The following is a 12,107-nucleotide window of genomic DNA, read 5'->3' as shown; positions in this document are numbered from 1 at the left end:
TTGTCTTCAGTTTTTTTTTAAGTCTCAGTTTTTTCCTGAGCTTTCCCATTCCTAATACTATAGTTGTGTGCTTTTGTCCTTCTGTCATATCCGTCCTAATTTAGCCCATTAACTACTCTGCAGAGAGTTACTCTGCAGCCACACTGGATGCTTTACTGTTTTTCTTCATTGAAATTATTTATGGGTATATAAATGGAACTTAGAAGGAGCCATCAATTATGAGCTGTCTCACGCCTAAGACATGTGTGGGGGGGGTCATACCTTTTTTTTTTTTTTTAACTTTTTGACCTGTGCTTTCCTAAAAATTATGATACATATTTAACTATACCTACTGTTCTCTTTCTTACTGTTAGAAATGCTTTGTGGTCTACAGCCACACCACCCTAGATGTGCCTGATCTTGTCTGATCTTGTAAGCTAAGCATTGTTGGGCCTAGTTAGGACCTGGATAGGAGAAATCTCTTATGGTGAGATCCCTTTCTCTTGTGTTCCTGTGATAAGTATGTCAGCTTTCACACTTGTTGATCATTTAACTGTTCAGTATATCCCCTCCTGCTTCCTTAGTCTTCTGAAAGGAATTTTTCAACAAAGGAAGTCAAGAGTCATATTTTGGCAGAATTAGTATTTAAATATAAAAAAGAATACTCTTATATTAGGAAAGTATTGTACATCTTTTGTGTGGTTGGGTGGTATGTATTGTATGTCTATGAAAATGTCAGTTTCACTCTTTTTTGTCACTTCTGTTTTTGATATAACTCAGTCATGTAATTGTAAAATAAAAGTGGTCTTCATTGATTAAAAATAAAGTAGATTTAAAAAAATGTTTAATGTTTACGTTTTAGGTATCAGTTTAGAGTGCCAAGGATATTTTTTTGAGCCTCTCCCTGAAATTACACCTATAGTAAAAAAAAGTCTTTGCTAACTAGCAAAAATTGCTACCCATTAGGATTTATTAGTGAATTATAAGCATATGACCAAAAATTGTCATTTAAAAAAGTCATATTCTTATTTTTAAATTAATGTCAAATGAATATAAACTGTTAAAAACCTTTAAAAAATTTCCTTCCAGGCTGACTGTATATCAGAAAGCATCAACTTTTCTCGATGGACCCATTCATCTAATGAAATATACCTGTACTATTTTAAAAAGCTTTGTACTTCATCATAGAAAAGTTCATACCCCCAGATGAACATGAGGACATTTGAGAAGGTGATTTAAGGTGTGGACATTTGAGAAGGTGATTTAAGGTGTGGACATTTGAGAAGGTGTCCTATCAAATTAGTAAACCAAAGGAAAATTACTGAATGGATTAATCTAAAATACTTACTGTTTTTTAAACGAAGAGGATTTCATCTTGACAGAAAAACTTTTATTCAATATGTATTTCCTGAAATTAAAGAGACAAGAACAGACTGAAAGGAAAATAGATTCGTAAATAAGCTACGTCAGCTCTGTTCTGCTGAGGATAGCTCAGTGATGTTAAATCCTATACAAATCCCTGGTTGTCTTCCTACAGACAAGACTGTTTTTTGATGGGACTGATATTTAGAGAAATAGGACCTGTTGGGCATTCAACTCCTTGATAAAAGTATTGGCATGAGTGGCTTAAAAGAGGAAATAAAGAAGTTTTCAACTAAATCCAAAAGTGCAGTCATTTTCTTTACTGCTGTTATTTTAAAAACTTCTTCATAACCATTGAAAAAGAATCAACAACTATAAGAATCGACAACTATTTTAAAAGATTAAAGAAAGGCAGATGTCTGCAAATAATTCCCCTCCATCAGCCCAGAAGTCTGTCTTACCTGCAGCTATTCCTGCTGTGCTTCCAACTGCTTCTCCGTGTTCAAGTCCTAAGACGGGACTCTCTGCCCGACTCTCTAATGGAAGCTTCAGTGCACCATCACTCACCAACTCCAGAGGCTCAGTGCATACAGTTTCATTTCTACTGCAAATTGGCCTCACACGGGAGAGTGTTACCATTGAAGCCCAGGAACTGTCTTTGTCTGCTGTCAAGGATCTTGTGTGCTCCATTGTTTATCAAAAGGTACTGTACATGCTGTTGTCAGTAGTAAATAATATTGTTACTGATGCTTTTCTATAAATTATACATGTACCAGTGAGTTAAGACATACTGATCCATGAATAGTTTATTCTGTGCATTTTTGGAAGAGTTCTAATGGCCTCTGAGGCTAAAGTCTGAAATTTCAGAGTCTAGCTAATTGGAACATATATCCCAGATTTAAAATACATTTATTTGGCTGGATGCAGTGGCTCACGCCTGTAATCCCAGCACATTGGGAGGCTGAGGCAGGCAGATCACCTGAGGTCTGGAGTTCGAGACCAACCTGGCCATCATGTTGAAACCCCGTCTCTACTAAACCCGGTCTCTACAGGTGGTGGCAGGCACCTGTAATCCCAGCTACTCATGAGGCTGAGACGGGAGAATCGTGGGGAGTGGGGCGGGCGGTGGAGGTTGCAGTGAGCTGAGATAGTGCCACTGCACTCCAACCTGGCACGGTGACAGAGTGAGACTCTGTCTGAAAACATAAAATACATTTATTCTGGCTTTGAAGTACCACTCTTCTGTTTGTCTCTTAAGAGCAGGAAAATCTGTATAGAGTCAAGGCGGCATAAGAAATCTCATTTGTTTTCAGAGAAAACAGGAGGTAGAGGGCACAAGGCCCCCTGGGACACAGTAGCTAGCTGCTGAGTCCCATGTCCATACCTTGTTATCTCTAGATACCGTGTGTTCTGGCCTCTCTCTTTTTTTTATCCATTTCCTTCTCTTTAGATCTTGATTATTTTTCAGGACGTTCAGAATCTTCCTAAACTGCCATTTAATATAGGACCATGCTCGCTCTCTTTTAAAAAAATAGGTAAATTAATTTTGAATATACGAAAAAATATTTGAAAATACAGGGTGGTTTTATGTTTTTTCTCATTTGCCCTCCTTCCCTGTACCGTGCCATTTTCTTAAGGAACTTTAGCTGAATATCTTTAATAATCTCTATTTGATGGATGAGGTTAGTATGTTTTCTGTGTTATCAAAACAGTTCATATGGGTTGTATGAATTGGTTATATTTTATTTTTAGTAGATTTTACTGGATTTTCAAGCATGTTTCAGGTTTGTTTCAAACAAATTGTAGACTTTCTATTTGCAAAAAATCATCTCTCTCTGGGAATTGAGGCTTTTCATCTTTTGTTTCAATTCTTTATGCTTTATATAGTCTATCATTCATTATCTTCTGATGTAAAGTAATTACCAATCCAAAAAATGTTACACAGTTTGTGAAAATGACCTATGCTGCCTTTGTTTTAACAATGACTTGTAAATGTGGCTTAAGTTATTCCTAAGTAAGAATAACTTAACTTCTGTAGACCTGTAGAACCTTGTATCCTTCCGTATCTTTGCTTTTAGTTTCCCTTTCATTATCGTTTAGAGTTTTTTTCAAATACTTTTGCAACTAGATTGTAATTTTTTTATTTAAAGGTAATATTTAAACTTAAATACATATTTGTAACTTAAATATAATGTTCCCTTTTTATTTGAAACCATAGAAACTCATAACCAGTGTTTTGATGAGTCTCTATGATGTAGTTTTCAATCTTTGGAAATTTCATTTACTGATTTTTCGCACAGTTTTTTAATTGAGAAAAAATTGTATATATTTATTAAGTACAATATGTTATTTTGAAATATGTATATGTGGTGTAATGGTTAAATTGAGCTAATTGATTTACTTCTACAGAGGCTTACCAATTTTCTGCAGGCTTATTCTAGAATCAGTGTTACTTCATTAATATAAATGTGAGGAGAGGGTCAGTGGGTGAAATTCTTGGAGAACTAGATTAAAAATCTTGATCTGTGAGCAACTAGTGTGACGTCAAGGAAATAGGATATAGCTTAAAAAGGATAATTCAGTGTAAATTTTTTACAAATGTAAAATAGTTATTGATTGTGGATATAGCAGCATAAAATCGATATAGTAAACTGAATTTTATTGTAGTAAACTGAATTTTCCGATGACTCTTGCAGGGGAATCATTTTTCCTCAAGAGGAACTCTCCCCATTCTCTCGTGTCTTCTAGTCTTGTTGAGTGCAGTTTTCTATAAATGTCAGTTGGGTCAATTAGTCGATAGTGTTCAAATCTTCTGTATCTTTATTGACTTCTTTCTACTTTCTCTATCTTTTCTTGAGAAAGGACTGTTGAAATCTCCCAACTATAATTGTAGATATGTCTGTTTCTCCTTTCAGTTTTATCAGTTTTTTTCTTGGATTTTTTGAAGCTCTCTTATTTGCAAACACATTTGGGACTTTTACAGCCTTTGATATATTGATCCCTTTTTCAATATAATTTTTCAAGATCTTGCTCTGAAGCTTACAGATGCTCCTTGGCTTACAATGGGGTTATGTCCTGATAAACCCATGGCAAGTTGAAAATATTAAGTTGAAGGTGTATTCTGATTTATGGTATTTTCAGTCTGCTGTGAGTTTATCCCATTGTAAGTTGAGGAGCTCCCTGCACGTGTATCCATTTTGCACCATTGTAAAGTCGAAAACTTGTATGTCAAATCATCTTAAGTGAGGGACTAATACTTGGTGTTAATCATTCTTTTCATAAAAAATTAGTATTTGCATTGTGGTATCTTTTCACATGCTTTACTTATGACCTCTCTGTTTTCCTATGTAAAGTAGGATTTTTGTAGCTTGTATGTATTAATAGTTGGGTATGCTTTTTAGATTCACTCTGTCAACTTCTGCTTTTTAAGTGTTTAGACCATTTCTATTTAATACTGTTATCCATATAGAAAACGTGTTTAAATAGATTGTTTGGCTGTTTTCTATTTGTCCCTTCTGTCTTAGGTCCTTTTCTGCCTTCTTTTGAATTACGTTATATAATTCCATAGTACCTCCACTGCTGGTTAATTATACTCTTTACAGTGTTTTTTCTTTTTTTCCATCAGTTCCTCCAATGCAGGGGTCAAGGGTCAGCAATCTATATCCATAGTCCAAATCTGGCCCACCACCTGTTGTCAGTAGAGTTTTATTGGAACCCAAGGTGCTCAATCCTTTGTATCTTGTCTGTGGCTGCTTTCGTTCTGCAGCAGCAGAGTTGAGTAGCTGTGACAGAGAACATATGGCCCACCAAGCCTAAAATACTACTGTTTGGCCTTTTGCAGAAAATGTTTGCAAATCCCTGCTCTAGTTTATATAATATACATCTTATCAGAGTATCTTCAAACAATATCATACCACTTTATAATGTAATATATACCTTAGAACAGTGTATTTCTGTTTTCTTCCTGTCATTTTTATATTTTATTTCTACATGCAGTCAATTCTTGTTATTCATAGTAGTTATATTCTGTAAAGTCACTGGGAACACCGAATTAGCTAATAGTGAACCATTGCTCCTAGTAGGACCTAGTGGAACCTTTGTTCCTAGTGGGAGGACAGGTTCCTGCAAGCCTCTGGTCACAACATTTTCGTCAACCAATAAATACATAACCTTGTTTTATGGGTTTCTGTTTGAAGACACTTCATTTAATATATATAGTTGATTCATTAACATTGCACTCACAGCTAACAGCGCTATTACTCATACCTGAATGAAACTTACTGTCCCCGTAAGGGACATCATAAACTTTTTGCACTTGAGAACACTAGACAGTGCTTCAGCACTGTGCTTCAGAGCTGTTTTAAACAGAAGACTCACTAGCAAAAGATGAAAAAAATGCAGAAAACATGGCACTAAATAGACTGTGAAAAGGACTCTTATTTACACTATAAGAGCTGAAACAAGGCAGAGCTAAAACAAGACTTTCACTTGATGTAGTATGATAGAAAAGCTGTATTTGCCTCTGAGCTGTGCCATGACAACATCTGAAATAATACATTGTTTTAAATTTTTTTCACTCCCAGCCTACTGAACCAAGCTCCTTGTCAAATATTTCCATGATTCAGTAATTTTTGTTGAAATAGTAAGTTGGTTATAATCAAATGAACAAACTCATAACATAATATTTTGACAAATGCAGGCTTTATTTCTATGTTTGTGTCCATTTTTTCCCAAAAAAATCTTAATCCAGTCTGCTTTTGATCAGTCCACAAGATGTTCTGATTATCATTGAGCATTTTCTGGTTAGCTTTTTTAAAAATTGTAGGCAAAAGGTTCAAAGCTTGTTTTGTCATATTTATGGAAAAAAAAAACAAAACCTAGTTTTAAAAAATCTTTCACCATAGGCCACATGTTACAAGTATCAGGATGTTTATAAACTCCATTCATGTGTTTGCAAGGTTATATGTGTTTTAAATGTGGACTTGATTTGTAACAGTGATTTTCAACCCAGGCTGCACTAGAGAGTAACTAGGAGGTTAAACTGGTCCTTCCTAGACCAATTAAATCAGGTCCTTTGGGAGTGGAGCGTCTGTTTAAGAGTTCTATCTATGATTCTAATGAGAGCCACAGTCTAGAACCCCTAGTCTAATGGAAATTTAATAAACCTAAGGACCAGATAAGTAACAATCTGAAAATACATTTTTTTCAAATATTGAAATAGTATGTTTTGTCCTATGAGTGCCATCTCATTTTACATATACTGAAAATATACTTTAAAAAAATCTTATAATTAAAAATTTCAGAGAGATCTGCAGCTGATTATAGACTAATGTGATAATTGCAAATTCTAGATAGATTTTCATTCTCCCTGGTGGCAGTTTGCACAGAGCTAAATGGTGTTATACATTTTCCTACACCTGGGTGCCATTATCTGTTATGGCTTTGCTTCAGTTGAACGAATATTTATGGTGCACTACTCCTCAGTCACAGTGCTAGATAACTGTAGAAGCTCCCAAGATGAAACACAAATTCCCTGCCCCTGTGATTTATGCTCTAGAAAAGATGATGAGCAAATGTCAAATTGCCCTAATATAAGGTAGATGTGAGTCCTGAAATAAAGGTACAATATGATAAAATGACTCAGGAAGGAGAACTATCACCTTGTTGGAACTATGAAAGCATGTTTTCAATCCTACTTTTTGCCATCACCAACTGTAGTACTTCACCTGGAGAAATAAGCTTTTGCTGGTACAATTCCTTGCTACTACTTTCTGATAGCTTGTAGAAGGATAAAGCAAGATACCTTTAACATCCTCACTAGTCTGTGAGACAGCAGATACTAGTCTCTTTATGCACATATAGAGTCTGCTTTCTTTTGCATGGTCAAATGAAAAGAGTTTTGTGATTCTGCTTCCTAGTGGTGCTCTAAATTTTATTTGTGTTAGAACTAGTTATTCAAGAAATTCGTGATAATCTCTGCCCTCTTCACTCTACAGCAGTTAACTGGGCAGACATTCGTAGTTGCCAGCAATGAACAGGTGACAGAAATATGTGATTGCTTATGTAAGGTATTATTGCAAGATTACTTACAAAATAATGCTGATGAGTCTCTGATCTGTGGTCCAGATTCCTTTCCTAAGCTTCAGACATGCCATGTTCTATCTTTTAACTAGCCTTGAACACCCTTTCATTGCCACATTCTCTGCTTAGACCTCCAGCAATTTTTTTTCTGTATAGATGTTGGCATCCTATCCAACACATTGTATTTTAACATTCATAATGCTCATTGTAATTGTCCCTTTTCTTGACTGTATCCACTACAAAACTAAGCTTTATGATGCCAGATATCATGGCCACAGTAGGTGCTCAACGAATATTCTTTGGTTGAATAAATAAAGGAAGGAATTAATATGAAGCAGTATAGTGTTATAGTTAAAACCATGAGTTTTGGGATTAAACCGGAGTTCATTTCTACCACTTATTAGTTGTGTAATCTTGATTCCTTATCTGAAAAATGAGGTTAAAAATAGCACTCATCTCTCACCATTGTGTATGTATATGAAATAATGTTTCTAAAATGCTTAGCCCAATACTTAGCAAATAGTAATCACACAGTATATGCTGACTTATCAATATTATTATGTATTAATCTGATCTTAGTGGTTTCCAAACTCAAAAGAAAACTTGAACTGTTACACTTTGAGGTCCCTCTCTCTTGAAAATGTATTAGAATTAGCCAGTGGTGATCTAGAAATGACTGAAAACTGTTATCAACTAAGTTTATGTTAATTTTTGGATTTGTGCTTTATAGAATATACAGATATGTCAAAACCTGTTTTCTACTCTGTAGAAGACAGCTGATTCCTTCCTTGATCTGAATGGGTACTCACAGTTTTCTATTAGCTTTACTAATTCTCCTTTTATTGGTACAGAAAATTAGAGGTTAATGGTATATCAATTATGCGATTTATTTTATCTTCTGTTTTTGGGCTGCATGTGAAAACCTGTGATTTCTTTATTAGAATATTTTGGTATAATCCTCAGGGCATAATATGCTGCCTTTTTTTATTTTTTTTTAGTATTTTTTTTTTTGAGTTAGAGTCTCGCTCTGTCACCAAGCTGGAATGCAGTGGCGTGATCTCTGCTCACTGCAACCTCCAACTCCCTGGTTCAAGGGATTCTCCTGCTTCAGCCTCCCGAGTAGCTGGGATTGCAGGCATGCACCAACACGCCCAGCTAATTTTTGTATTTTTAGTAGAGACAGGGTTTCACCATGTTGGCCAGGGTGGTCTTGATCTCCTGACCTCATGATCCGCCAGCCTTGGCCTCCCAAAGTGCTGGGATTACAGGTGTGTGCCACCACGCTTGGCCAATACGCTTCTTTAGATTAATGGTGATTGCGTATGTGACTTAAGAATCTTATAATTTTGAGGTCAGCTGATTTAACTAGTCAGTTAATTACCATTGTTGAGCAGTGAGTAAGTAAGCATGCTTTTCTGTATTTCTGTGCCCTTAGGCTGTTATTTGAGATATTCCTGCATTGTATACACATGTCCAAGAATTAAACTGCTAGAAAGAGCCTATAGAGTCAACTCTAAAGGGACAGGAACAGTTAAATGAAATTGTATAAGATCTTTTGATATCACAAGAGGTACAGGAAAACTAACCAAGAGTGCATAAATATCTCCATTAGGAAAAAATGATTTAAAATATTTAGCAATAATTATCTTAAGAAAGGGGTAAGTCCAAATATAAATAAAATTTAAATTTTTGGAATTTTTTTTAAAGACCTTGTAAAATGAATGTGTCTTATTATGTTCCTGAAAAAGGAAGACTGATAGTGTGTAATTTTTATTTCTGCAATTAAATTTCTTTCCATTAAAGATTTTTATTGGTATTCTTTTTACTCTGATAGTGTTACAGTTTATCTGGAGGAAAAATAGTCAAGAGCATTAATTTAAAAATCTGAAAAATAAGAAAGAGGAGAAAAATAAACCTACAATAACTGAAGTTATATACTATCTGAACAGAAGTAGATAAGCACAAGGTACTTTTAGGTATGCCAAAGGAGTCATGAGAAATTAAAAGGAATCATTTTTCAAAAAAAAAAAATAGAGCTTAGAAAACTAGTTTTAAGCAGTTGAGGGAACATTAACATAGCCCTTCACTTAATACCTGACACCTGCTGGGCGTGGTGGCTCATGCCTGTGATCCTAGCACTTTGGCAGGCTGAGGCGGGTGGATCACCTGAGGTCAGGAGTTCAAGACCAGCTGGCCAACATGGCAAAAGCCTGTCTCTACTAAAAATACAAAAATTAGCCAGGTGTGGGGGGAGGTGCCTATAATCCCAGCTACTCGGGAGGCTGAGGCAGGAGAATCTCTTGAACTCGGGGTAGGGAGCGAGAAGGTGGGGGTGGGTGGTGGCCAAGGTTGCAGTGAGCTGAGATTGCACCACTTCACTCCAGCCTGGGGGAAAGAGCAAAACTCCGTCTCACAAGAAAAATATGACACCAAGGTAAATTTCAGTGATTAAAGGCGAAATGTGGAAACTCAGAAGAAAATTTGTATATAATGGAATTGACTATCAAACCGTTGGACAGCAGGCAGCTCACTTTCAGATCAGTAAAAGAAAACACGAAAAGATCAGTTTAGAGATTTTAGTAAAAATTATAATGTATACGTATGTGAAAGTAAAAGCAACAAAATTGGGAAAATGTTACCACAAGTATTGTATAGGTTAATGTCTTCTTTCTACATAGAGCTCATGTATTGGTAAGAAAAACTGTGATCTCAACACTTGGTCAAATGATATGAGAGTATGTTTTACAAAAAGATTAAATTAATAAACAAGCATACAGGAAGATGTTCAAAACAGTTTTAAAATATAGTTTAGGTATTGTGTTAAGTTGGGGAAAAATGAAATTGGCATTCCCAGTGTAGGGGAGAGTATGGTAAAATTTCATGGAAATAGAGAACAATCAATGATTCAAGGCTTATAATTTAAAAACTAGATTAAATGTTAACAAGAGTATCACAAAACATATACACTGAGGTTTTTGTCCCAAGAAAATATCTCTATCAGATCATTTATAGTTGAGCTTTGCTTAAAACTTGGATATGACCAAAAGCGTTCCCTCTTCGAATTTCATCCAATTTCATTATACACCCCGAGGGTGGAATAGGGTGGAGTTTCTTTTATTGTTGTCATTGTTGTTAGCATAGCCAAAACTTAGCTTCCTTTTTTCACAGCTTTGAAACCCTTACAACATTTATGACACATTGATTAATGCTGTCTTATTCATCTTTTATCCTCAGAGATGTCTTACATTTAGTAGACATTTGGTAAAGAACACATACCTGCTCTTCTAAAAACATACTGGAAATACAGTTTTAGTGATGAGATGATTTATAGTTATTAGAGCTGAAGAGAGATAGAAATGAGCAGGTAAGCATCAGTATTCTTTCCCATCTTGTTTCATGTATCCAGTGCCTTAGTTGTGCCCAAGCTGATCCCACTAGCTTAGATTGTCAGATAATTAGTTTGTAGAGCTTGTTTTTCCTAGGATTGTGCAAAAGGCCAAGAGTTATTCTAGAATGCTCTGAAATTTTTGAAGTTATTTATTTCCTGAGGACACCAATGAACTTTTTCCTTATTCCACACAAGAATGTGGATTAGGACTTTGGACTGTTCTACTGGCAAATGTTATAGTCTCAGTATTTGATTTTAATATATAAGATCAAGTTAAATGGTTTTCAACTGATGAGATTTTGACCCCCCAGGGACATTTGGCAATGTCTGGAGACATTTTTGGATGTCACAACTGGAGCAGGGGGGCTTCCAGCATCTAGTGGATAGAAGGCAAGGAAGTTGCTATGATGCACATCGAGAGCCCCATACAACAAAGCATTATCTGGCCCCAAATGTTAATAATGCTGAGGTTGAAAACCCCTGAGTTAAACTGATGGAGTAATAGCATTTCTGAAGTTTGGAGAAATCTACAATGTCTCTGTCTTTCAGTACTATTGTAGAGGCTTAGTAAAATAGGGAATATGACTGTCTCCTGGATTAAAATCTTACAAATGTGAATTGCAGCTTGAGGTCTTAAACAGGATTTCTAGTTTTGCCTGGGCAATTTTGTTTTTGTTTTTTGAGATAGGATCTTGCTCTGTCACCCAGGCTGGGGTGCAATGGCATGATCACGGCTCACTACAGCATTGACCTGGGCTCAGTTGATCCTCCCACCTCACCCTCCCTAAGTAGCTGGACCACAGACTCCGGCCACCACAATCGGCTAATTTTTTTTATTTTTTGTAGAGATGGGGTTTCACCATATTGCCCAGGCTGGTCTCGAACTCTCAACTCAAGCGATCCCTCCACCTTGGCTTCCCAGAGTGCTGGGATTACATGTGTGAGCCACCACACCCAACCCATTTTTGTTTAACAGTGCATAGTTTTTATTGTGAGTATGGATATAGTTAATGTGAATTTTTAACCTATATATATATAAAGTTCCTATATGTTCATATTGTTTTATAAAGCAAAATTAACAACAAACAGGATCTCTGCCTTCTAGAGGTTTAGAAGCTTAAGGGAATGTGTTTTTACTGATTAAACCCGAAGAACTAATGGGACTGGGAATCAGGAGAATGCAGAAGGCAGACAAATCTGAGCAGCAGGTAGAACTGGAATTGAGCCAAACAGAAATTTCCTGATCAGATCACAGCTGGGAGGCCACTTACCATGATTACAAGGGAGAAAATTGATA

The 12,107-nt window shown here is 35.9% G+C and overlaps 1 protein-coding gene across 2 annotated transcripts in view; it reads left to right on the top strand.

Annotated features, from left to right (window-relative positions):
* PRKD3 (protein kinase D3) overlaps window positions 1-12,107 on the top strand; it is a 76,486-nt gene that overhangs the window by 6,585 nt on the left and 57,794 nt on the right. Inside the window, exon 1 of one of the 2 annotated variants that reach the window (XM_073022924.1) lies at window positions 1,532-2,044. The exons of the other annotated variant lie outside the window; for it this stretch is intronic. Within the exon in view, the coding sequence (XP_072879025.1) occupies window positions 1,757-2,044 (288 nt within the window). The 5' untranslated portion in view covers window positions 1,532-1,756. Of the gene's footprint in view, window positions 1-1,531; window positions 2,045-12,107 lie in introns of those variants that run through there. 2 annotated transcript variants of the gene reach the window in all.

Source organism: Chlorocebus sabaeus, chromosome 14 (genome assembly GCF_047675955.1).
Source record: "Chlorocebus sabaeus isolate Y175 chromosome 14, mChlSab1.0.hap1, whole genome shotgun sequence".
Lineage (NCBI taxonomy): Eukaryota > Metazoa > Chordata > Mammalia > Primates > Cercopithecidae > Chlorocebus > Chlorocebus sabaeus.
The sequence above is the reverse complement of the archived record's forward strand: the minus strand, read 5'-3'. Positions and strand labels throughout refer to the sequence as shown.